This window comes from Chrysemys picta, chromosome 1 (genome assembly GCF_011386835.1).
Source record: "Chrysemys picta bellii isolate R12L10 chromosome 1, ASM1138683v2, whole genome shotgun sequence".
In the NCBI taxonomy this organism is placed as follows: Eukaryota; Metazoa; Chordata; order Testudines; family Emydidae; genus Chrysemys; species Chrysemys picta.
Window position 1 is genome coordinate 327,163,381 of NC_088791.1, and position 27,227 is coordinate 327,190,607.

The following is a 27,227-nucleotide window of genomic DNA, read 5'->3' on the forward strand; positions in this document are numbered from 1 at the left end:
CTCTGCGTTCATTATTACTTATATACTATTATGATTCAAACTAATTTAACATAATACTAAATGCAATCTTAGGCCTGGTCTACACTACGGGGTTAGGTCGAATTTAGCCGCGTTAGGTCGATTTAAAAATGACTGCATCCACACAGCCAACCCTGTTCCGTCGACCGGGCTCTTAAAATCGACTTCTGTACTTCTCCCCGATGAGGGGAGTAGCGCTAAAATCGACTTTGCTGGGTCGAATTTGGGGTAGTGCAGATGCAAATCGATGGTATTGGCCTCCGGGAGCTATCCCAGAGTGCTCCATTGTGACCGCTCTGGACGGCACTTTGAACTCCCATGCACTAGCCAGGTACACAGGAAAAGCCGCGGGAACTTTTGAATTTCATTTCCTGCTTGGTCAGTGTGGCGAACTCAGCAGCACAGGTGACCATGCACTCCCCCAAGAATCGTAGAGCGTAGAATGTTTCTACGTTCCCCCTATCATCTCCGTCCCTGAAGTTATCGCAGATTAGAAGGCGGAAAAAAACGCACTTGTGATTACATGTTTTCTGAGCTCATGCAGTCCTCCCGCACTGATAGGGAACAGCTTAATGCATGGAGGCATTCAATGGCAGAGGCCAGGAAAGAATTAAGTGAGCACGAAGAGCAGAGGCAGGACGCGATGCTGAGGCTAATAGGGGAGCAAACGGACATGATGAAGCATATGTTGGGGGAGCAAATGGTCTGTTGGAGCTGCAGGAAAGCCAACAAGAGCACAGACCCCCGCTACATCCACTGTATAACCGCCTCCCCTCCTCCTCATAGCCTCCTCATCCAGACGCCCAATCACGAGGCGGGGGGGAGGCTCCGGGCACCCAGCCACTCCACTCCAGAGGATGGCCCAAGCAACAGAAGGCTGTCATTCAAACAGTTTGATTTTTAGTGTGGTTACCATAAGCAATGTGGCCTCGTCCTTCCTTCCTCCCCCACCCCACCCGGGCTATCTTGTCCGTTATCTCATTTTTTTTTAAATTAATAAAGAAAGAATTCATGGTTTCAGTTACTTGATTTCAAAGGTGGGAGGGTGGTTGCTTACAGGGAATTAAAAATCAATAAAGGGGGCGGGTTTGCATCAAGGAGAAACACACACAACTGTAACACCGAAGCCTGGCCAGTCATGAAACTGGTTTTCAAAGCCTCTCTGATGCGCAGCGCGCCTTGCTGTGCTCTTCTAATCGCCCTGGTGTCTGGATGCTCAAAATCGGACACCAGAGATTTGCCTCAACCTCCCATCCCGCCATAAACGTCTCCCCCTTACTCTCACAGATATTATGGAGCACACAGCAAGCAGCAATAACAATGGGAATGTTAAGTATCAGAGGGGTAGCTGTGTTAGTCTGAATCTGTAAAAAGTAACAGAGGGTCCTGTGGCACCTTTAAGACTAACAGAAGTATTGGGAGCATAAGCTTTCATGGGTAAGAACCTCACTTCTTCAAATTGCGCTGAGGTCTGACCAACAGTGCCAGCGAGCCTTTAATTTTCGAAAGCACATTCTACCACCATTCTATACTTGCTCAGCCTATAGTTGAACTGCTCCTTACTACTGTCCAAGCTTCATGAACGGATCCCCCGAGCAGGAGAGCAGAGTTGCAGCGGAAGCGGTGGATGAGGATGGTTAGCAGTCTTACTGCACCGTCTGCTGCGAAGGCAAGGAGCTGCTGCTGTGTAGCAATGCCAGATGCTGCAGGTGCTTCTGTGTTGAATGCTTTGAGGTCCTGGTAGGTCCTCGGCCAAGGCAAAAGGAGCCCTGGAGCTGTTACATGTGTCAACCACAGAAGTGCTATGGGGTGTTACAGTGCCGACCAGCCTAGAATGTACGACTGCAAGACTTCTTTACCAACGACAAAGGACAGGAATATGATGCACCTAAAATCTAAAAAGGCCCGCACATTTCCCAGAGTCACTACCCTTGATAACAGAATGTCAATGATTGCACTGTCTACTTGGATCACAGCAGCCCCGCAGTAGACTTGCCCACAACAGCAGCAGTGACGGTGAGCTGAGCGGGCTCCATGCTTGCCGTGGTATGGCGTCTGCACGGGTAACCCAGGAAAAAAAGGCGCAAAACGATTGTCTGCCGTTGCTTTCACGGAGGGAGGGGCGACTCATGACATGTACCCAAAACCACCCACGACAATGTTTTTGCCCCATCAGGCTTTGGGAGTTTAACCCAGAATTCCAATGGGCGGTGGAGACTGCGGGAACTGTGGGATAGCTACCCACAGTGCACCGCTCCGTAAGTCGATGCTAGCCACTGTAGTGAGGACACATTCCGCCAACTTAATGCGCTTAGTGTGGACATACGCCATCGACTGTATAAAATCGATTTCTTAAAATCGACTTCTATAAAATCGACCTCTAAAAATCGACTTCTATAAAATCGACCTAATTTCATAGTGTAGACATACCCTTAGTTCTCAAAACTTTGATGGTGTTACTTTGACATAAATCAGAAAACAAGCAGCAGCAAGGAGGAGTATTCATTTCAAAGTGAAATGCATTTTCTCCCCCATCCCCATGCCTTTAACCTAAACAACACACTGTAGTGCTACTTTAACTGGAGCTCTCCTGCATGCCATTACATTACAGTGGAAGGCGAGTCACAATACTAAACAACACTTGCGGTGCTCTGCAAACAAATGTGTCACTACAAACCCACAAATACAAACTTGAACACTATTTTAAAAACTTTGGACCCAAATGTCTGATGTCTCTCTACTGACTTCAGTTACCTTGCACTCGGGATGAGTTTGGTTAATCTTCCCTTATATGAAATAAACAAGGTTCCCGTCTCTTGTTAATGTCATTGTGCTAACACAAAGACAGTGTGCTTTATCATCTTATCTACACAAAGGGTGCAGGACGATGAGCTTTTACTACCTCATGGCACACAGTCTGTTTCGGGAGACAGCTGAATCCCTTTTCTGATGCGAAAGTACAATCAATAGAACAAGCAAAGTAACAGGTGCAGCAAGCGGCAGCTATCCCTGGCAACAACAAATGGGAATCAAAACACCTAGAGACACCCCAAAGGGAACTGGAGGCTGCTGTTGACAATTATGATGTGGCTCCTTTCCTGGGACCTCACTAAGCATGAAGACTAATGAGACAGAAATAGAATGGCATCCATTAATACCAACTTCCCGGCAACGCTTCAGGAGTTCTGTCAAGTATAAATGAGCTCATTTAAGAGTCATTGGGGGTAGCGTAACTCTTTTCCCAGTTAACAAAGATGGATCAAAATTTGGGTGCCTCGAGTTGGGCTTCAAAATCTGCATTTAACCCCCCTAATGAGAAGTGGCTGGCTTTGCAGACCTGCTGAGCACTCTCAGTTAATGGGAGCTGCAAGTGTTCAGCATCCTTGAAAATCAGGCCAATTTAGGGGCCTAAATATGGATATAGGAGCCTAAAGTTAGGCACCCTGATTTGGCCACATTTTCTAATGTTTAGAGTATCTGATGTTTAGGAAGCTTGCACAGACTGCCCAGAGTGATATATTTAAAGTAGGGCTGTCGACTAATCACAGATAACTCACGCGATTAACTAAAAAAAAAAATTAATCGTGATTTAAAAAATTAATCACGATTAATCACAGTTTTAATCGCACTGTTAATAGAATACCAATTAAAATTTATTAAATATTTTGGATGTTTTTCTACATTTTCATATACATGGTATTCTGTGTTGTAATTGAAATCAAAGTGTATATTATTTTTGATTCTAAATATTTGCAGTGTAAAAATTATAAACAAAAGAAACAGTATTTTTCAATTCACCTCACACAAGTACTGTAGTGCAATCTCTTTGTTGTGAAAGTGCAACTTACAAATATAGAATTTTTTTGTTACATACCTGCACTCAAAACCAAAACAATGTAAAACTTCAGAGCCTACAAGTCCACTTAGTCCTACTTCTTGTTCAGCCAATCGCTAAGACAAACAAGTCTGTTTACATTTACAGGAGATAATGCTGCCCTCTTCTTATTTACAATGTCACCAGAAAATGAGAACAGACATTTGCATGGCACTTTTGTAGCTGGCATTGCAAGGTATTTACGTACCAGATACGCTAAACATTCGTATGCCCCTTCATGCTTCGGCCACCATTCCAGAGGACATGCTTCCATGGTTGATGACGCCCATTAAAAAATGCATTAATTAAATTTGTGATTGAACTCCTTGGGGGAGAACTGTATGTCCCCTGCTCTGTTTTACCCACATTCTGCCATATATTTCATGTTATAGCAGTCTTGGATGATGACTCAGCACATGTTGTTCATTTTAAGAACACTTTTACTGCAGATTTCACAAAATGCAAAGAAGATACCAATGTGAGATTTCTAAAGATAGCTACAGCGCTTAACCCAAGGTTTAAGAATCTGAAGTGCCTTCCAAAATCTGAGTGGCATGAGGTGTGGAGCATGCTCTCAGAAGTCTTAAAAAAGCAACACCCTGATGTGGAAACTACAGAACCCAAACCACTAAAAAAGAAAGCTGCTTTGGATTGTTATTGAGCAGAACCCATCATCAGCATGGACATATGAATCTTTAGTTCATCTGGCACTAGGGTGACCAGATGTCCCAATTTTATAGGGACAGTCCCAATTTTTGGGTCTTTTTCTTACACAGGCTCCTATTAACCCCCACCTCCTGTCCCGATTTTTCACACTTGCTGTCTGGTCACCCTATCTGGCACATAAATATCTTGTGACGTCGGCCTCAGCAGTGCTATGAGAACGCCTGTTCTCACTTTCAGGTTACATTGTAAACAAGAAGCGGGCAGCATTATCTTCTGCAAATGTAAACAAACTTGTTTGTCTGAGCGACTGGCTGAACAAACAGGACTGAGTGGACTTTTAGACTCTAAAATTTTACATTGTTTTATTTTTGAATGCAGTTTTTTTTGTGCATAATTCTACATTTGTAAGTTCAACTTTCATGATAAAGAGATTGCTCTACAGTACTTGTATTAGGTGAACTGGAAAAATACTATTTCTTTTGTTTTTTACAGTGCAAATATTTGTAATAAAAAATAAATATAAAGTGAGCACTGTATACTTTGTATCCTGTGTTGTTACTGAAATCAATATATTTTGAAAATGTAGAAAACATCCAAAAATATTTAAATAAATGGTATTTGATTATTGTTTAACAGTGTGATTAGTCGCGATTAATTTTTTTTAAAATCACTTGACTGCCCTAATTTAAAGTAAACATCACAAAAAATCATGGGTAGTGCTACATAAACCACTAGAGAGAGCATGGTAATAAGGCCATATATCCACCTTTGGGATAGCACCTATTGCCAAAACGACTAAGCCCTTTGGGCAAAAATTAAAAACTGTGAATGACTTCAGGTGTTCACCATGGGTAGCATTAAAGGGTCTGCTGCTACATGCCAGAGAATATCATTGCCCAATTGTTCGGAATAAAACTAAAAAAAGAGAAAGCAAAAAACAAAAGTTCGCCAACTCAAAGGAAAACAAAATAAATACAGATTAATGCTATTAGCTCTGCAATTGGATCTTAGGCCTTGGCTACACTTGTGAGTTACAGCGCTGTAAAGGCTCCCCCAGTGCTGTAACTCACTCCCCGTCCACACTGGCAAGGCATTTGCAGCGCTGTATCTCCGTGGTTGCAGCGCTGCATGTACGCCACCTCTCCAAGAGGAATAGCGAGTGCAGCGCTGCCACTGCAGCGCTGCGGCGCCAGTGTGGCCGTCCAATGTGCTATGAATGGCCTCCAGAATTATTCAGCAGTATCCCACAATGCCTGTTCTATCTGTTCACATCGCGGTAATCGGCCTCGGTAATCTCCTCGAATGTCTCATCCAGAACGTGTGCAATGTGCTTGCACAGGTTTATCGGGAGAGCCACCGTGGTCCTTGTCCCAGCCAGGCTAACGTGTCCGCGCCATTGTGCCGCGAGGGGACCATTGCTGCACACAGGCAAGCTGCATATGGGCCAGGGCGGAAGCCGCATTGCAGTAGGAGACCCTCCCTTGCTTCCCAGGTCACCCTCAGCAGTGAGATATCGTCCAGGACGAACTCCTGTGGAAAATGTTGGGACAGTGTTCAGTGTAGGTGCCCCCTGAAGCTGTTGGCTCTCCCCAAGGCACAGAGACCCAGAGGACAGTGCAGCCCTGAAACAATCAGTCCCCCTTACTCACCATTTTGAGGCTCCCGTGGGATATGTGTTCTCTGTTTCGGATGGGAAAATTATGCTATTGTATAGACCCTGTGTGTTTTCTATTCCTTAAGTGCGGGGGGAATCATTACTCTGTCTGGTATAAATAATGCTGCCTCTGTTAAATGTTGCATTTTGCCTATACAGCTGCATCAACCTTGAGACCTCAGCCGTCCCTCTTATCGCCTGCTCAGAGACTGCAAAGACTCAGGAAGAGACTGCGAAAAAGCAAAGACGACATGTTGCAAGAAGTGATGCGGCAATCTATTAAAGAGAATGAGAAAGCACAGGACTGGAGGGAGAGAGTAAGCAGGATCTGCCAGGAAAACGCAGCGCACCGGCAGCAAAGCACGGATCGGCTCATAAGCATCCTGGAGCGCCAAGCAGACGCTATCCAGGAGCTCGTAGCCATGCAGAAAGAGGAGCAGTACCACAAATGCCACCCCCGCCACAGCCCTTGTCCCAAAACTCTTTCCATTGTGCCCCACTGTCACCTCCAACCCACTTTCTCCAACTTCCGTGTTCTTCACACCACCCACTGCCTCCAACACCAGTATCTTCACCACCCAGCCCTGAAAACCACAACCCTTACCCTCTGCACTCAACCCCCATCACCATGCAGTATAGCTGTCCTGAAATGCAGCACTCACTGCACAGCACACCAGACAGGATCCGCGAATCTGTGATTGTACTATTCCCCACTCCACCCCCTTGTTTCTTTTCAATAATTTTTTCTCTCTTTTCAATAAATGGATTATTTGGCTTTGAAAACATTCTTTATTATTGCATAAAGTAAAAGACTCCTTAGTTCAGGAAATAAAAAGGCACTGCAAGTCTGCTTGTCTGCTTAGCAGACACTGATTCCTAAAGATTGGAACTACTGCACTTCACTCCCGTGCAGGGCGTGATATCACTGCTGGTTTTCAGCCTCAAATTGCTCCCTCAAGGCATCCCTAATCCTTACAGCCCCACACTGGGCCCCTGTAATAGCCCTGCTCTCTGGCTGTGCAAATTCAGCCTCCAGGTGTTGAACCTCGGAAGTCCATGCCTGAGTGAAGCTTTCACCCTTCCCTTCACAAATATTATGGAGGGCACAGCATGCGGATATAACTGTGGGGATGCTGTTTTCGGCCAAGTCCAGCTTCCCATACAGAGATCGCCAGTGGCCCTTTAAACGGGCAAAGGCACCAGCTCAGCCTGTAGTTGAACCGTTCCTTGCTGCTGTCAAGGCTCCCTGTGTAGGGTTTCATGAGCCACGGCATTAATGGGTAAGCGGGATCTCCAAGGATCACAATGGGCATTTCAACTTCCCCTACTGTGATCTTCCGCTCTGGGAAAAAAGTCCCGGCCTGCATCTTCCTGAACAGCCAAGTGTTCCGAAAGATGCGTGCGTCATGCACCTTTCCGGGCCAGCCTGTGTTAATGTCAATGAAACACCCACGGTGATCCACAAGTGCCTGGAGAACCATAGAGAAATACCCCTTCCGATTAACGTACTCGGATCCTAGGTGGGGTGGTGCCAGAATAGAAATGTGCGTCCCATCTATCGCCTCTCCACAGTTAGGGAACCCCATTTGTGCAAAGCCATCCACTATTTCCTGCATGTTACCCAGAGTCACGGTTCTTCGGAGTAGGATGCGATTAATGGCCTTGCAAAACTGCATCAACACGATTCCAATGGTCGACTTTCCCACTCCAAACTGGTTTGCGACCGACCGGTAGCTGTCTGGAGTTGCCAGCTTCCAGATTGCAATAGCCACCCGCTTCTCCACTGGCAGGGCAGCTCTCAATCTCGTGTCCTTGCGCCACAGGGTGGGGGCGAGCTCCTCACACAGTCCCAGGAAAGTGAAACTTTCTCATCTGAAAGTTCTGCAGCCACTGCTCGTCATCCCAGACTTCCATGACGATGTGATCCCACCACTCGGTACTTGTTTCCTGAGCCCAAAAGCGGCGTTCCACGGTGCTGAGCATGTCTGTGAATGCCACAAGCAATCTCGTGTCGTATGCGTTACGCGGCTCGATAGGAGCGTCAGACTCCTCACTCTCACTGTCACTTTGGATCTTAAGGAATAGTTCGACAACCAAACGTGACGTGCTGGCGAGATAAGTCAGCATACGCCTCAGCAGTTCGGGCTCCATTTCCTGCACACAGATCGCGCTGCACAGAAACCGTTGAAAGATGGCGCCAAAGGTGAATGGAAACAAAGGGATTTCTGGGATGCGAAGTGATGCATCACGGAGCGTTGGGACAGGACCCAGAATACCCCGCACCCAAGCCCCCTTCCCACAGCGCCAGAATGGGAAAAGGTGCTCTCTGGGATAGCTGCCCATAATGCACCGCTCCCAATAGCGCTGCAATTGCTGCAAATGTGGCCGCGACAGTGTGCTGGGCAGCTGTCAGTGTGGACAGACTGCAGTGCTTTCCCTACTCAGCTGCACGAAGTCAGGTTTAACTCACAGCGCTGTACATCTGCAAGTGTAGCCAAGGCCTTAGGATCAGATTGTGACACCCTTACTCGTGCTAAATGGTCCCATGGCCTTCAGCAGGTCTCCAGGAAGAGTCCTACTGAAGTCAGTGGGATTACTGGTAGAGTAAGATACTATTCTACTTACTATGCTACTTGAGTAAAGGTGGCAAAATCTGTCCCTTAGTTAATGTCCATGAGATGAAACAGAATCCAACTCACTTTCTTATAGCTTTGTAGACTGTGCAGTGCTAATAGGAGCAAAAAGGCGTCATTAAAATCAGCAGACATGAATCAGAATTTACACTGGGGAGAAATACGTGGAGTCTGTTTACTTAGATGTGTTTCAGAGGATAACACTTTAACGTTGCCTTTATTTGTAAATCAGATAATTGGCAACATTTACTGGGTATGGAAAGCCAGGAGGTTTTTTTAAAGCAAATACTTTTTTCAACAATGCCATATTTGGATACCAGTGAAAGTAAATATACTCTCTAAAAATAAATTGACAAGTGCTATAATAAATGGTTTTGAGTCAACAAGAGAAGAAGTTGGGGATGGGGAGAAGGGAAGGGGAACTACAGGCTTCTGCATTGGACCCAGTTTTCAAGAAGAAAATATATCTATACATACTTTATGAAGCCACAGTGGAATGTGTCCTGAATCGCTGTGTAATAACTGCTTTTGCTGCACAGCTGCCCAGCAGTAGGAGTCCACATACGCAGCCTGGCGCCAGGAGAATGAGCTGGGAGAAAAACAGCTTATCTGGGTACCTAAAAAGCAAAGCAAAATGTATCAAAAAAGTCAAAATTTAAAAAGAACAGTTAATTAACATTTCAGTTTTTTCAATATTAAATCCATTATGTAAGAAAAAATAAATCAGGATTCTCAAATTAACTGTTTAAACTAACCGTTCCCATTTCACCTTCTGGGATAACAATATTGGTCCTCTGGACTTTTCAGAATGGTACTCTACCCTTCTCCACCAGCCTAACCATGAGCCTCTGTGCTGTACTCAAGATGCCACCTCATTCAGGGCTCGTCTACACGACCGCTTAGGTCAATGTTCGAAAAAGCCACCGCTCTGAGCGACGCAAGTTACATCAACCGATCCGCTGTCCACACTGGTGCTATATCAGTGGGAGATGCTCTTCTGCCGACGTAGCGTCCGCCTCTTGCTTAGGTGGAATAATTAGCGGATGGGAGAGTGCTCTCGTGTCGGCATAGCATGTCTTCCCCAGACGTGCTACAATGGAACAGCAGCACCAATGCAGCTGTGCTGATGTAGCACAGTCGTGTAGACTAGCCCTCAGTTTGAGCATCAATGAAATCCAAGCTCCACTGCAGGTAACAACATATCCAGCTGAATGGGAAGTAGCAGGTGCAGTCTGCAAGGACTAAGGAGGCGTGATTCCTAGCTCAGGCATACAATATCTAAAATCAGAAGTTAAGCTATGGAGGCACGGGCAGCAGAAGTTCGGGCTAGCCACCTGAGTATGTGCCTAGGATCTTGGACAAGCTCGCACAGACCCTCCCGCTACCGGTGCCACAGTAGCTAGACTTCTAATTTTAATCATTAGCCCAATCAGAGCTAGCGCATGTATGTAGCCAAATCCAGAGTCATAGGGCCAAATTCAGACTTGGTCCAGCTCTAATGACTCACTAAACTTTCCCACAGCGGGTTGCACCTAGTAAGAATGGGATTATTTGGTGAGCCACATTGCTGACACCCTTAATATAAAGCCAGAACAGGATGAGGACACTTGTTTGCTTATTTTTGCACAATTTTCCAAAAAGGAAAAATAATTTCCTGTGCCCTATTAGAAAATAGTAGTATTGGGCCTCCCCAGATTCTAAGATAACTCTGGCTAAATCATCTAAAATTATACAAATTGGAGAATGATTTCTCGTAAGGCTGGGAGGATGGCTTCTACAGGACTGAGCCTTTCATAGCCTCCTGCACACAGCAGCATTCCACAGCTCTGTCGAGGGGAACATCACCACAAGAAATGAGCTGGATGGGAAAACAGGTGCACTGTACAGGAACTATGAATTCATGGCAGGTTTTGCCAAGTGGCCCTCCTGTTTGTTCCACATTTATACTTTTATATATTTTTCTTATTTTGGCTTGCTCGTTTATACACTTTTTAAGGAGAAACTTTTTTTAAATTAAGTTGACTGACTTGTAAAAATGAGGCAGAATATGTTAATCTTTGAAAGCTATTTTAAAAAAGGAATCACTGCCATTATTTCTGTTGGGATATTACCCAACCCTCCCAAAATAGTGCTGATGCTGCCCCTGCATTGCCTTAAAGAAATCAACAAAATATTTGCAAGATTACTTCCTGGACTTTGTATCCACATGCCAGTGTAGTTCTTATAAAAGAAGAAGAGCCCCTTTTATAACAAGAACTAAATTCATTAAAATTATAACTATGCCACCTTGTGAACCAAAGATAGTTAGGGGCTCCAAGCACAATATGAACAAAAAGCTTAATTGTGAGTCACTGTTCTCATTATTTATAAGACTGCAGTGACATGACAACATGCTCTGACCAGTCACAAGGCTCCCTCATGAAAACAGTCACTTATTTATCAGATTTACAGAAAGCTTAAATGGATTTAACAGAGTTGGCACAACCCTCAACAGTTATGCTCTACCAAAACTCCAGGGTGGCTAGTACTTTACAGGCATTTCCCCCGCTATCCGTGGAGGGCCCACAACTACAGTGCAGGCCAATGCGGCAATTTGCGTGCCCTTCATCATCTGGGTATCCAACAGATGAAGCTTTATGTTCTGCCCTCATTATTTAGCAAGACTCCAGCTGCTGTCAATGGGGGGTTCTGTGTGTGAAATAACAGCAGAATATGACCCTTTCAAACATTCAAGAGGGGAATAACTAGAATAGTGCTGAGCCATGTTTGCCTTAATAATGCCAGTGTCATCAGTGAGAGTAATTGAACGTAATTCAGATGCAACAGAACCTCATTAATTTGAATTAACGAATGGGAGACCCATTGCAAATTACTATGTTTTTGTGAATTAGTGAGTAAGGGAAAGTGCTGTGTGCCTCCTATGAGATACTGGCTATTTCGATTTCCACTACAATCAAGGAGAGTTAAGGGAGTTCAACATTTTGCAGAATCAGGCCATAATAAGAAAACAAAGAAAAAAATATATGGATCAGAAAATGTATTTTCCCATTTATTTGTGGTTTAATTTTAGTGATTGATAATACTTCATAACATGTTAATGCAAATTCTCCACACTGTTACACCAATTTTATGCCAGTGTAATTCCACTGATCTCAATGGTATAATGAAGGCCCTTTGTATTTATTTAGCTCCAACAGTGCACCAGGTACTGTCACAGAGAAGTATAAAGACAGAGACATCAGTGGAAGTTGAGGGCACTCAGGACCTTGTAGGACTAGGACTTAATTGATACATAAGCATACTGTAGCATTTTTTGTAAAAGTTATGGATTCTTATTGATATGAGTCATCATTTCAGCTGAGATTGCATTTTTGGCCATGAAATGGGCAGATTAGCAACATTCTACTGTATGCTTATTTTCAGTGTTTTCAATTCACTTTTTGCAAAAGATTAACACCTATTAAATCAATACAGGCAAAAACATTTTTAATGTAAAGGTATCTTGAGGAGGCAAGTTAAAACCATTAATACATTATTTTTATTATTTATATTGGGGTAGCACCTAAAAACCTCAATAAATGATCAAGGCCCTGTTGAGGTAAGTGCTGCACACACACATAATTTTTTAAGGAAGTCAGTGTGCCCCAAAATTAACAATGTTAGCACATGATGAGGGACTGCAGGTAGATACAACAAACAAAGGAGCAGGGGGAGGATGAGGTCACTGCAAAACAATCATGTTTATTATACTAAGCTGCAATCACAGCACACTTTACCTAAATAAGAAGAAAAGTTATCAACATCAACAAAATTACATTTGCACGACTTTTAACACAGAGAAGGTAGAGAGAAAACTTAATTAAATTTTATTATACAACAGCAGTTTCCTCAACAACAAAGCAAAAGGCAATGAAAAAGCCACTTCATTTACAAGGGTATGCTCGAGAAAGACTGCATAAGACAGCTGCAGCATGCTATCCATTACAGCTAAATACAGACTAGAATGTGAGAGCACGAATGTGATCAAAATTATCTTCATAATCATACTGAAATTATCAGTACATTCATGGACGCAGGAAATTACCTAAAGGCATGCCACTTAAGTACATAGTACAAATCTACCTTATGGTACATAATAAAAGTCTAAGTCTCAGGGCTGCAGTGCTGCCTGAAATTTACACAATGCTGAGGCCCCAGTCCCAACATGCCCCTCCCATCCTCTGCCAACTCCCTACACCAGACCTTGTAAAGGGATCCTCTTCAGAAAGCAGCCTTACAGCAAGCAGTCTGCTTCAGTAACTGCACTAGGGCAATCCTCTCACCGCTGGAACTAAGGCTTTTAGGGTGCCTATATGCTGCTCCAGCCTTTTTACCCAGTTAAAGAGCCTGGAGCAGGGGTAAGGATCTCTTCTCCTGGCCTCTATTACCAGCTTTGCCACCAATCTACCGTCTGACTTTGGGCAAGCCACTTTACCTCACTGTGCCTCTACTTACATACGGATGGGTCCGTCTGACTATGTGGGCATACAGTGCTTACCACAACAGGACCCGTCCTTGATTGGAGTTTCTAGTATGGAAGTAAAATGTTAACCAGTTAACCGGTAAGCATTAGTCTTACTGGTTTACCCACCTTAAACGTTAACCCCTGGGCCGACCAGCTGGCCCCAGTGGTTTCGCACCAGCCAGCAGGCCAGCTGACCCCAGCCGCACTGCCCGGCCATAGCAGGCCCACCACGCCACCCGGCCAGAACAGTGCCACCCAGCTGGAGAGGCCCCAGCCATGCCGACCCCAGCGGGAGCAGCCCCAGCCCCAGCCCCAGCTGTGCCAGCCCCGTCCGGAGTGGCCCCAGCCGCTTAATCGGTTAACTGTTTAAATGAAATATTTTTGAATCATTTAAACGGTTAACTTTTTAAACAGTATTTACATCCCTAGTTTCTAGGCACTGCTATAATACAAACCATAAGTTTGGATCTGCTCCTATTCTCCTTGATGTTAATGTGAATTTTGTCACTGATTTCAAAGGGGAGCGGGATTTAGTCAGATTTCACAAATCACAGCCCTAAAACTGGAAAGGAATCTGCAAGCACAAATCCCTATTCCCCTCCCAGAGTCCCAAAGAAAATCCAAGCTACTGTAAGAAGTCATCTGAGTGATTCAACAGGTATTCAATTTTGCTGGTGGTTCTATTCTACTGCAAGAGAAGGCTGCATTTCAGGGATGGGAGAGTGACTCCTATATACAGTCGGTAAAAATGATCTTTGATTCTTCAGGACAAAAGTAAACAGTGTGTATTTCCAAACATTAGTTAATTCCTGTGAGATAAATATTATTATTCTCATTTTATACATGGAAAAATTTGGACACAGAGGCTTAGATTTTCAAGAATTTGGGCATTTGACCATCTAAATAGACCAGTATTTCAAGTTATGAGCACTTTTGAAAGCTGATATTTATCACATGCTAAAATATTTCTTCTAGTTCTAGTTCTGACCTGGCAAGATTGAGCCCCTCGGAGTAAGTACAATAGAACCTCAGAGTTATGAACACCTTGGGAATGGAGGCTTTTCGTAACTCTGAAATGTTGGTAACTCTGAACAAAATCAATAGAGGGTCCTGTGGCACCTTTAAAACTAACAGAAGTATTGGAGCATAAGCTTTCGTGGGTGAATGCCCACTTCATCAGACGCAAGTGATTCACCCACGAAAGCTTATGCTCCAATACTTCTGTTAGTCTTAAAGGTGCCACAGGACCCTCTGTTGCTTTTTACAGATTCAGACTAACACGTCTATCCCTCTGATTCTGAACAAAATGTTACAGTTGTTCTTTCAAAAGGTTACAACTGAACATTGATTTAATACAGCTTTGAAATTTTACTACCAGCTAAATTTAAATGAAATAAGCACAGAAACAGTTTCCTTACCTGGTCAAATCTTTTTTTATTTTTAAACTTTCCTTTTTTTTTTTTTAGTACTGTACTGTATTTGCTGCCCTTTTTTTTTTTTTTTTTGGTCTCCGCTGCTTCCCGACTGTATACCAGTTCCAAATGAGGTGTGTGGTTGACCAGTCAGTTTGTAACTCTGGTATTCTTAACTCTGAGGTGCTACTGTAATCAAATTGCTTTCCTTTTAAACACTTTCAGACAGGCAGCTATTACTGAGATAAAAGATAATATTTTCATCTAAATCTATGCAAATTATTATTATTACCTTTATAGTGCCAACAGTGTGCTAGGCAAATGCAGTGCAAACTGCAGCTACCAAGATATTTGATTCTGAAAACATCCAGCAAGAATTAACCACTATAATAATTACTTTTGAAAAATGCTGGTATAGTACTAGGCACTGTACAAAACACAATATAAAGACATCCCCTGCACCAAAGATATTACAATACAAGTCAGACAGGATGCACTGAGAAACCCTGATGAGTGGGCAGTTTTGGGGCAGGGAGTTCCTCTTACTATGGACCACTTCTTATGGGAAGAGGTCGGTAGCTTGAAGAAAGGTCATTCAATGTACAAGGGAAGCATGGAAAAAGACATGTAAACCGGTGTGGGAACAGGAAACAAATAGGGCATTCAAGCTGGTTTTGATGGCAGAGTAGAGACAGGACTTTATATGAGGCAAGAGCAGTGCAGAGCCATAAAGGCAAGGACGAGAATCTTAAATGAGATGTGCCATGCAAAGGGGAGCCAGTGTAGAGATGCAAATGTGGGAGAGGGGTTGGGTGATAAATGGATTGTTGCTTATACCTCATTCTCCACGTGTATCTCATTTTAGACACACACCGTTATGGAGGGGGATTACTTTGTAATGGAAAAAGATGAGCATTTTCCAAATTAACGGCATTCCCATCCATTAAGGGTACGTCTACATTACCCGCCGGATCGGCGGGTAGTGATGGATCTATCAGGGATCGATTTATCGCGTCTAGTGTAGACACAATAAATCGATCCTCGATCGCTCTGCCGTCGACTCCTGTACTCCACTGCGGCGAGAGGCAGAAGCGGAGTCGACGGGGGCGCGGCAGCTGTCAACCCCGCGCCGTGAGGACGCGAGGTAAGTCGACCTAAGATACATCGACTTCAGCTACTCTATTCTCGTAGCTGAAGTTGCGTATCATAGGTCGATCACCCCCCCACACACAGTGTAGACCAGACCTAAGTGTTTAAAATTCTGCCTTCAGAAGCACAGACAAGGTTCCATGTAAAGTGTGAAATCCCAGCCCTACTAAATGTAATGGGGCCAAGAGTTCACCCAAGGTGAGTGGGAGCTGCAGATGTGTATCCACAGATAGAATTTGGATTTAAAGACTAAGTAGATCTTTTAAAAACAGCAACTGTTTTACTGCTCAACACAGGACATTCTACTGAGAGTGAGTTTTGATATGTATTGAATACTACCACATATAGAGAGAAGAGCACAGCTTCATATTTATGAACTATGCAGCTGTACTATTCTCTCCATGGGTGCTTTCTTGGTACGGACATATTACTCAAAGGGAAGACCAATGAATTATGAAGCACGTTTTCCAAGGACTATGCTTCTCGGCCAATCAACATGTGACCGCTAAAAGCATTAGCACTGTAAGAAGATTGCTGATGATGACGGACATAGACTGAACACTGAGCTAAAAAACTGTCTTAAAGATCTAGCTTGAGATCAGCTGGGTGGTACTCAATCTACAAGGAGTCTATGTCTCTTTGGGATCTGCCTGGATGATGATATTTATGAGGTGCTACTGTTTTACGAATATCAAAATTCAGTACAATCATTAAAACTAAGCATTTATCAACTTTTAACATAATCAAGAAGTGTTATTTAATGGCTAAAACTGGGAAAAGTTAAAAATTCCTCCTGTTAATCCTATGAAAAACCTGCCCCAATAGTCATTTTTCTCTGGCCAGTCCTCCATGGTAGGTGAAGACTGCATTTCACTGCAAATCTTTGACTTTATAGTTCAGATAAGTAAAAAGAAAATCTTGAAATGGTTGGAATATCAACTGTTACAACAGCTCCAGTCTAAAATGTTTCTCTAGACAGATAAATCATCATGTTGCTGTTCATATTTCTAAAGACACAGGCCAGTCAGTAATTCTTCTTTGTTTCCTCACAGTGTAAAAGTCTAGGGCATTCTTTTTCAGAATATACTGGCCCCACTGTACTGCCTGTAAGATATGCCAACCACATCCATTAACACGTATTGTGAAAGTCAGATTCAGCAGTAGTGTTTACTGTGCTTTTTCAGCATTCACAGTAGGCAACTGCAGTAGTACATGCACATTAGACCACTGATGTCAAATTTAATTACAGACTCTGGCCTTCTCAGAAATCACAAGATCGATTTTAACAAGACAAAGTTGTGGCTTCATTAATGGCCTCCTTGTGTGCTAGGACAACAGATGTGTGTGACTGTAGGAAAAACAGCCTAACCCAGTCCAGAGACCGAATTGTTTCTTAGTGCATGTCTAATAGGTTGGTCCTAGAATGGCTTTTTCCCCTTCTTTAGGGCTTGAGTCCAATCTTTGTTTAGAAGCGTGAGTAACTTGGATAAAAAAAAAAAAACTGGGGCATATTTACACACTTTGGGCTAGATTATGCTTAAAGGCATAGCTCCATAATAGAAAGGGTGAAAAGGTGCACTGCCCTACCAAGAGAACCTGAAGGTATTTATTCTGGCACAGTGCCTCCAGGGACACCAGAGAATCATGGGTCATAGCAGCCACTGTGATACCGTCTTGCAGGGTACACAATGTGCCATTTATTCCCTCACCACATGGAGGATCAGCTCTGCCATCAGCCTGCCTCGTGGAGAGCATGACACCCTGAGCACAGTGACTGGTGTCTGGCCTCTGAAGGGTACTATGTGGGACAAGGCTTCATTCACATTCACCCACATCCCCCAAATCCTTGTACAGCCCTAGGGGCAAGGAACAATCTGGCCCTATAAGCGCAGCACAATTTAGCACTCCTCATAGTGATGGGCATAGTACAAGAATGTAAACAGAAGAGAAGGGAATTTACTGTGTTGTACTCTGTTGGTTTTGATAGCTGAGTGTGTGGGTGGATTTGCCTGTAGGTAAGTATATTTGCTCCTACCATGGCTACCAACCAAACACAATCAGGGTTTAACCCAAGTCTACAGCAAGATCGTATCTGGGTTATTTGCATTATTTTGTCTACCTCTTCATTGCCTCTTTCTGGGTGTCTAGAAAAGGTTTCTAAGGTATTTCTTATTATACATATTTCTTTTATATTACAAAGATCAGAATATTAATTGTGACCAGTACTATATGAGCCACGTACAACCATTGGCTGAAACTTTAAAGACTCAGCTCCCAAGTACTGAGGTAATGAGGTAGAAATTTTCCTCCTCTCTCTAGCTTCTTGCTTATTTTGCTTATATTCTTTCCACTTACCAACTCCCACAGTAAGCCGTGGTTAATTACTGTATTTTAAACATTCTGCTCACAGAGATAATCTAATGGGAAATGCTTTCTTTCCATGAGGGCATCAGGGGATCAGCAGCTGGGCTTTAAACTCATTTGTGTGTGTCTGCCTTTCCTTTCCTTTCCCCGCCATCTTCAGGTGTTACTACTGAAGTGGCTTTTCTCTATCAGCACAGAGGCCAACTACTGAGCACTACTGAGACCCAGAGCAGCAAAAGGTGGGCAAAGGTTAAGCTTATCCCTTAGCAGCGTACCCTTTCTCCTTCCCACTCACATTGCTGCAGGCCAGCCTTGAGTGAAGCGTAGACTGGAGGCCATTTTCCACTGTCCACCCAGCAAAGTTTGAATGGGATGCATCTGAGTCTTCACTTGGCAAGTTGACTACTCAAACAAGCTGCATCAGCACAGGGATGAGGTGTTGTCATACCATTCTCTCCCCTGCATTCCATGTAAAACTCACTGACCAAAGCACTGTTCAAGGCTGATTAACTGAAGGCACCATTCAGCATGAGCTCAAGTGGCCACCTTCACACTGGGAGTCTTCTGCTTTGAGGATATGGAATTTGTGAGGGCACCCAGCATGGAGTGCAATTCCTATGACTGCATAACACTCCGACTCCTCTGAAAAGCATATCCTGTACCCTCCTGTACAGCTATTTTCATGTTCTGACTCATTGCTCGCATTGCTTTCACAGCTAGCTAATCCTTTCTATTTTAAATATTCTATTACTCTTCTTCAGAGCTGAAATAGGATCTTACCATCGTCTCCCATTTTGGCAGCATTGAATTTTTAAACAATCCAAGAATAGTCGCACAAGGAAACGTTTGAATCCAGTACTAGTTTTCCCGCATGAGCATTCACATAATTATGTTCCTTCAGAGAAATTCAATATTATAATAGTTCAGTTCATTCAATTAAGTAACTTCAGTTACTTAAGCAATAAGACTTGGGGAGGTAGCTGTGACAATTGTTCAATATTAACACACCAACAGGTTATGATATCATGCAGTATCACCACATCAGAGAACCTTGTATTATAAAATGGTTCATTTAAAACCAGAATTCTTCCATTCAGAGAATCAAAAGCCAAGTGTTTCCTTTGGATTCTTAGAATTCCAAGGATCAATAATATCACCTGGGCATAGAATGTTGGTGATCAAGCTAATGTTTGCTTTGTCCGTGTAGTTTTATAATTTCAATTATTATATATTCAGATTATTTTCACACTGAGGGATGTATTTTATATATGTTTGTGTGCTTGGGGCCAAATCATTTTTCCACTGAAGTAGATGTGAGTTTTGCCATTAATTTCAGCAGCCATTGTGGGACCACTCTCTCCAGCAATCATCCTGTGCAACTGTTTTGTGCACTGGGGTTCTCTGCATGGAAGGAATGAAGAAAAGGAATTCTTCCCCAGAGACTGCAGACCAGGAGGGGAAATTGATCTGTAGCCACTACTCCAGCCTAATGACTGAAGTAGACTCCACCATCCTAGAGTTCTCTACAGGAGAAGAGGAGCAGGAGGATCTATGTAGTGGCAAATCCTCCATCCCATCCTATCCCACCTATACCCAACCCCCATGCAATTTCCTGAAAGGGGTCCCCCCTTAAAATAGGAGAGGAGCAGGATGTCCCTCAAAGTGTTTAAAACAGGGAAAGCATGAATAAATGGATTTCAGGAACAGGTACATCTCTCTTCAATCTGTGACTGGTAAGAAAACTTTGCCTCATCCTGTCAGACTCAGACCTAGTCATGGTGACTCTAACTCGTGTGTTTATGACTTCTTGATTATTGCAACTCATTATACTTAGGAATAAAGCCACACGGACTGGAAGAGCTGCAACTGGAACAGAATATGGCAGTCCACCTGCTAGGCAACACTAGTGAGCACTATGAGTACATCCCCCAATACTTCAATTTCTGCAGAGGCTCGCCATTGAATTCAAAGTCTAATTCAGGCTCTCATTGATTACAGATTGAGCTGTGGTTGCTCAACACTTAAAATCATAGAATATCACGGTTGGAAGGGACCTCAGGAGGTCATCTAGTCCAACCCCTGGCTCAAAGCAGGACCAATCCTCAAGTAAATCATCCCAGCAGAGCTTTGTCAAGCCTGACCTTAAAAACCTCTAAGGAAATTTAGGCTCAAGAAGTCTAAAGCTGGGGACCCAGAACTGAGGCACCCACTGATACAGGCTACTTTTGGAATAAACCTTTTTTCTGATGCAGTTTCCTAATCTGCAGAGGTGGATAATAATACTTAAGCACACTCTGCCATACATTTTGTAACCAAAAACTACATACTTTGTAAACTGTAAGTTAATGTTATTCTTAGGACTTGGAAAGCCCCTCAGTCATTTCTTGGAAATTAAAAGAATCTGCTATTAAAATAGCAAGAATGGGAAGAAGGATAAAGGAATTTGAGGTGCAAGTCGTGTTCTCATCCATCCTCCCTGTTGAAGGAAAAGGCTCAGGTAGGGAGGTGAATGCGTAGTTACGGAGGTGGTGTCGGAGAGAGGGCTTTGGATTCTTTGACCATGGGATGTTGTTCCGGGAAGAAGGATTGCTAGGAAGAGATGGGATCCACCTAACGAAGAGAGGGCAGACCATCTTCACAGGCAGGCTTGCTAACCTAGTGAGGAGAGCTTTAAACTAGGTTTGCCGGGGGATGGTGACCTAAGCCCAGAGGTAAGTGGGATACCAGGAGGAAACACAAGGAGGAGGGTACAAGACGGGAAGCTTCCTGATTCATACTGAGAAAGTAGGGCAATCGGCTAGTTATCTTAGGTGCATGTACACGAACGCAAGAAGCCTGGGAAACAAGCAGGAAGAATTGGAAGTCCTGGCACAATCAAGGAACTATAATGTGACTGGAATAACAGAAACTTGGTGAGGGACGTTCACATGACTGGCACACTGTCATGGATGGGTATAAACTGTTCAGGAAGGACAGGTGCGGGAGGAAAGGTGGAGGAGTTTCATTGTATGTAAGAGCGCGGTATGATTGCTCAGAGCTCCAGTATGAAACTGGAGAAAAGCCTGCTTAGCGTCTTTGGGTTAAGTTTAGAGGTGAGAGCAACAAGGGTGATGTTGTGGTGGGCGTGTGCTATAGACCACTGGATCAGAAGGATGAAGTAGATGAGGCTTTCTTCAGACAACTAATTGACGTTTCCAGATCACAGGCTCTGGTTCTAATGGGGGACTTCAATCACCCTGACATCTGCTGGGAGAGCAATACAGCAGTGCACAGACAATCCAGGAAGTTTTTGGAGAGTGTTGGGGACAACTTCCTGGTACAAGTGCTGGAGGAACCAACTAGGGGCCATGCTCCCCTTGAACTGCTGCTTACAAACAGGAAAGAATTGGTAGGGGAAGTAGAAGTGGGTGGCAACCTAGTCAGCAATGACCATGAGATGGTTGAATTCAGGATCCTGACAAAAGGAAGAAAAGAGAGTAGCAAAATACAGACCCTGGACTTCAGAAAAGCAGACTCAGACTCCCTTAGGGAACTGATAGGCAGGATCCTGTGGGAGGCTAATATGAGGGGGGAAGGAGTCCAGGAGAGCTGGCTGTATTTTAAAGAAGCCTTATTGAGGGCACAGGAACAAACCATCCCGATGTGCAGAAAGCATAACAAATATGGCAGGTGACCTGCGTGGCTTAACGGTGAAAGCTTCAGTGAGCTTAAACTCAAAAAAGAAGCTTACAAGAACTGGAAATTTGGACAGATGACTAGGGAGGAGTATAAAAATGTTGCTAGAGCATGCAGGGGTGTAATCAGGAAGGCCAAGGCACGATTGGCGATGCAGCGAGCAAAGGATGTGAAGGGTAACAAGAAGCGTTTCTACAGGTATGTGTGGGACCCTTACTGAATGCGAGAGGCAACATAGTGACAGATGATGTGGAAAAAGCTGAAGAACTCAATGTTTTTTTTGCCTCGGCCTTCACAGACAAGGTCAGCTCCCAGACTGCTGCACTGGGCAACACAGTATGGGGAGGAGATGAGCAGCCCTCAGTGGTGAAAGAACAGGTTAAGGACTATTTAGAAAAGTTGGACATGCACAAGTCCATGGGTCCAGATCTAATGCATCCCAGGGTGCTGAGGGAGTTGGATGATGTGATTGCAGAGCCATTGGCCATTATCTTTGAAAATTTGTGGCGAATGGGGGAGATCCCGGATGATTGGAAAAAGGCAAATATAGTGCCCATATTTTAAAAGGGGAAGAAGGAGAATCCGGGGAACTACAAACTGGTCAGCCTCACTTCAGTCCCCAGCAAAATCATGGAGCAGGTCCTGAAGGAATCCATTTTGAAACACTTGAAGGAGAGGAAGGTGATCAAAAACAGTCAACATGGATTCACCAAGGGCAAGTCATGCCTGACCAACCGGATTGCCTTCTATGATGAGATAAGTGGCTCTGTAGATATGGGGAAAGTGGTGGATGTGATATATCTTGACTTTAGCAAAGCTTTTGATACAGTCTCCCACAATATTCTTGCCAGCAAGTTAAAGAAGTATGGATTGGATTAATGGACTATAAGGTGGATAGAAAGCTGGCTAGATTGTTGGGCTCAACGGGTAGTGATCAACGGCTCGATGTCTAGTTGGCAGCCGGTATCAAGCAGAGTGCTCCAGGGGTCGGTCCTGGGGATGGTTTTGTTCAACATCTTTATTAATGATCTGGCTGATGGGGTGAATTGCACCCTCAGCAAATTCACAGATGACACTAAGCTGGGGGGAGAGGTAGATATGCTGGAAGGTAGGGATAGGGTCCAGAGTGACCTAGACAAATTGGAGGACTGGGCCAAAAGAAATCTGATGAGGTTCAACAAGGTGCAGAGTCCTGCACTTAGGACGGAAGAATCCCATGCACTGCCACAGGCTGGGGACTGACTGGCTAAGCAACAGTTCTGCAGAAAAGGACCTGGGGATTACAGTGGACAAGTAGCTGGATATGGGTCAGCAGTGTGCCCTTGTTGCCAAGAAGGCCAATGGCATATTCGGCTGTATTAGTGGGAGCATTGCCAGCAGATCGAGGAAAGTGATTATTCCCCTCTATTCAGCACTGGTGAGGCCACACCTGGAGTACTGCATCCAGTTTTGGTCCCCCCACTACAGAAGGGATGTGGACAAATTGGAGAGAGTCCAGCGGAGGGCAACGAAAATGATTAGGGGGCTGGGGCACATGACTTATGAGGAGAGGCTGAGGGAACTGGGGTTATTTAGTCTGCAGAAGAGAAGAGTGAGAGGGGATTTGATAGCTACCTGAAGGGGGGTTCCAAAGAGGATGGAGCTAGGCTGTTCTCAGTGGTGGCAGATGACAGAACAAGAACCAATGGTCTCAAGTTGCAGTGGGGGAGGTCTAGGTTGGCTTACAGGAAACACTATTTCACTAGGAGGGTGGTGAAGCACTGGAATGGGTTACCTGGGGAGGTGGTGGAATCTCCATCCTTAGAGGTTTTGATGGCCCGGTTTGACAAAGCCCTGGCTGGGATGATTTAGTTGGTGTTGATAATGCTTTGAGCAGGGGATTGGACTAGATGACCTCCTGAGGTCTCTTGCAATCCTAATATTCTATGAATGAAGAAGTAGAAAATTATCACTTAAAGATTCTTGAAAAGGAGGTTGAAAATATGGACCCATGAAGCATGTTTGTGAGCTGCCTTGTTCTGACATATAGATCTGTCCATTTCAAACTTCAAATAAACAATACATAAAATTTTCTTATGACGCAGGTTCCCTAATTCTGGGAAATCTGTGAGACAATCAGAAATCTTGACCTTTGTAATGCAGGAGCCAGATTAATATTCTCAAATAATACAATTTCTTCAGAAAATACTGACTTCAATGGGAAATTTGACCTGAATTTACTAAATACACTTGTTCACTGACACCAGGCCATCACTACACTATGGGTGCTACACATGGGCAGAGGGTGAACCCCCGCTTTGGAGAAGCTAGCCCACTGGCCACGCCCCTTCCACCAAGGCCCCGCCCTCCCACATGCCGGAGTCCCCCTGTAACAGGAGGAGCCCTGAGGGCCCCCCCATGACTGAGGAGCCCTGTGGCCTGCCCACCCCAGTCATGCCAGGCCGCCAACCCCAGTGCCAGTCTGGTCCCAGCCATGCCGCTGACCCCTCCCCCCCAGCTGCTGGCCCCCTCGAGTCACTGGGCTAAGCTGCCCCCTGGATAGGCCAAGTGCCAGGCTGAGATGCCCCCCCCCAGATGGGACAAGTGCCGGCCCCGGCAAGCGCCGGGCCAAGCTGCTGTCCCCCTCCCCCCAAGCTGGGATGCTGGGCTGAGCCGCTGGCTCAGCTGGGCTGAGCTGCCCCCTGGACGGGCTAGGCCCCAGCCCCGCCGAGCACCAGGCCAAGCTGCCTCCCCACCCCAGCACAGGTCGAGCGAGCCACCTCACTCCCACCCGCTCCGCCCACTGCTGGCTCGTTGTGTTCTCTCCCACCCCCACAAGGAGGAGGGACAAGGCGAGCAGTGGCAGGCAGGCAGCAGCAGGGTAAGGGCCACCGTAGCCCAGGTGTCCAGCAGCGGGTCGGCAGCAGCTGCACCAGGACTTAGCCTTCCCTGGCCTATTATACCTGCCACTCATGGTGCTACAGCTACATAGCTGCAGCTCTGCTGCTGCAGCACCATAGTGTAGACACTTTCTACATCAATGGAAGGGGGCTTTCAATCGCTCTAGTAAACCACCTCCCAGTGTGATGGCAGCTAGGTTACTGGAAGAATTCTTCTGTCGACCTAGCCATGTCTACACCAGGGTCTAGGCTGGCTTAATTAAGCGCTATGTAGTGTGAATTTTTCACACCTCTAAGAGATCTAAGTCGAACTAAATTTTAAATGTAGACCAGGGCTATACCAGAGAAAAGTACATAAGAATGACCATACTGGGTCAGACCAAAGATCCATCTAGCCCAGTATCCTGTCTTCCGACAGTGGCCAATGCCAGGAGCTTCAAAGGAAATGAATAGAACAGATAATCAACAAGGAATCCATCCCCTGTCGCCCATTCCCAGCTTCTGGCAAACAGAGTCTAGAGACACCATCCCTGCCCATCCTGGCTAAGAGCCATTGATGAATTATCCTTCATGAACTTATCTAGTTCTTTTTTGAGCCCTATTATAGTCTTCACCTTTACAACATCCTCTGGCAAAGAGTTCCACAGGTTGACTGTGCATTGTGTGAAGAAATACTTCCTTTTGTTTGTTTTAAACTAGCTGCCTATTAATTTAATTTGGTGACTTCTAGTTCTAAAAACAGACAGAATAGCTAGTCCTTTCGCCACTAAAGCCTAGAGTGACTTTCTGGAAGGCTCAGGCTTATGGCCCACTTAGGACATTATAGTGACTAAAGCCTAGGGGCAGAGTGCTTAGTACCGTGAGTGGGTCCACTGACTTTCAGTGGGACTACTCACAGGAGTAAAGTTACTCACATGTGCACATTTGCAGGATCAGGCCTTCAACTGTTACCAGTAACTGAACACAAGTTTGTCCAATTAACAGCTTTGCTTAAGACTAGATTGCAACTTGCCCTTGTGGGGCGATGCTGGGGGAGGCACAAAACCTTTCCCCAATGAAGCCCTGCCAATGGCCAGCCATAGTCACTGCATTTGAGGGACAAGAGAGACTGATCCCTCTGTGCACACCCGAGGAAGAGAAATCTCCTCAAAGGAAGAGAAGAAGGACTAGAGCAGACTAAGCACAGGACTAGGGGTAGCATGCTTATCTGGAAGTTCAGGGATGGATTGTGTCTCCCCATGGTGAAATCCCTTGCTGAGCTCCCATCGGGGTGTTTCAGCTCTATGTATCTAGTCAGGACTGAATTATAAAGACACAATATAGCCTTCATAGCCAAGTATTATAAATGAATAGATTACATATCTGTTGCCCTTTCATCAATCTGAGCAACATTTCATTCGATGAGGACAGTAACATGGCGCCTGTAGAAATCAACAGCAGATAGTGAGTTGTTAAAAAAAAGAGGTGGTAGTTACTTCAGCGCACTGCACTACTACAATCTTGTTTAGAAGAATATTACATTAATGACAGACAATGAAAGTATGGAGAGTCACCGATTAGGATGAAACATAAAAGCGAGACGATGGTCCAGTGGTTAAGGTGCTAGCATAGGACTTGGGAGACCCAGCTTCCCTGCTCCAACACAGACCTTGGGTAAGCCACTTAAGGCTCAGATCCTCAAATAAGCACTTAACTACCATTGATTTTAATGGGAGTTAAGTGCCTAAATACCTTTGAGGATGTGGGCCTGAGGGAACTGAGCACAGAGAGGCTATCTTAAAATGGGGATATTAGCACTTCTCTGCCTCAGAGGGGAGTTGTGAGGATAAATATGTTAAAGATTGTGGAGAAAGTCCAGAGAAGAGCAAAAAAATGATTAAAGGTCTAGAAAACATGACCTATGAGGGAAGATTGAAAAAAATGAGTTTGTTTAGTCTGGAGAAGAAAAGACCGAGAGGGGACATGATAACAGTTTTCAAGTACATAAAACGTTGTTACAAGGAGGAGGGAGAAGAATTGTTCTTCTTAACCTCTGAAGAGAGGACAAGCAGCAATGGGCTTAAATTGCAGCCAGGGTGGTTTAGGATGGACATTAGGAAAAACTTCCTAACTGTCAGAGTGGTTAAGCACTGGAATAAATTGCCTATGGCCGTTGTGGAATCTCCATCATTGGGGATTTTTAAGAGCAGGTTGGACAAACACCTGTCATGGATGGTACAGATAATACTTAGTCCTGCCTTGAGTTCAGATGACTGAACTAGATGACCTCTCGAGGTCCCTTCCAGTTCTATGATTCTATGATTGTGAGGTGCACAGATACCACAGTAATGAAGGTCATAAAAATACCCATGACAGTTTACCAAAGTCCAACAGGGAGATTTAATAAGGCTGTAAATCAA

General features: G+C 44.6%; 1 protein-coding gene across 2 annotated transcripts in view; it reads right to left on the bottom strand.

Annotated features, from left to right (window-relative positions):
- The window catches only part of PANX1 (pannexin 1), a 72,095-nt gene that overhangs the window by 42,199 nt on the left and 2,669 nt on the right, over positions 1-27,227 (bottom strand). For both annotated transcript variants that reach the window (XM_024110879.3, XM_005309147.5), the window contains exon 2: positions 9,323-9,462. In XM_024110879.3, coding sequence (XP_023966647.2) covers positions 9,323-9,462 — 140 coding nt within the window. The remainder of the gene's footprint in view (positions 1-9,322; positions 9,463-27,227) is intronic.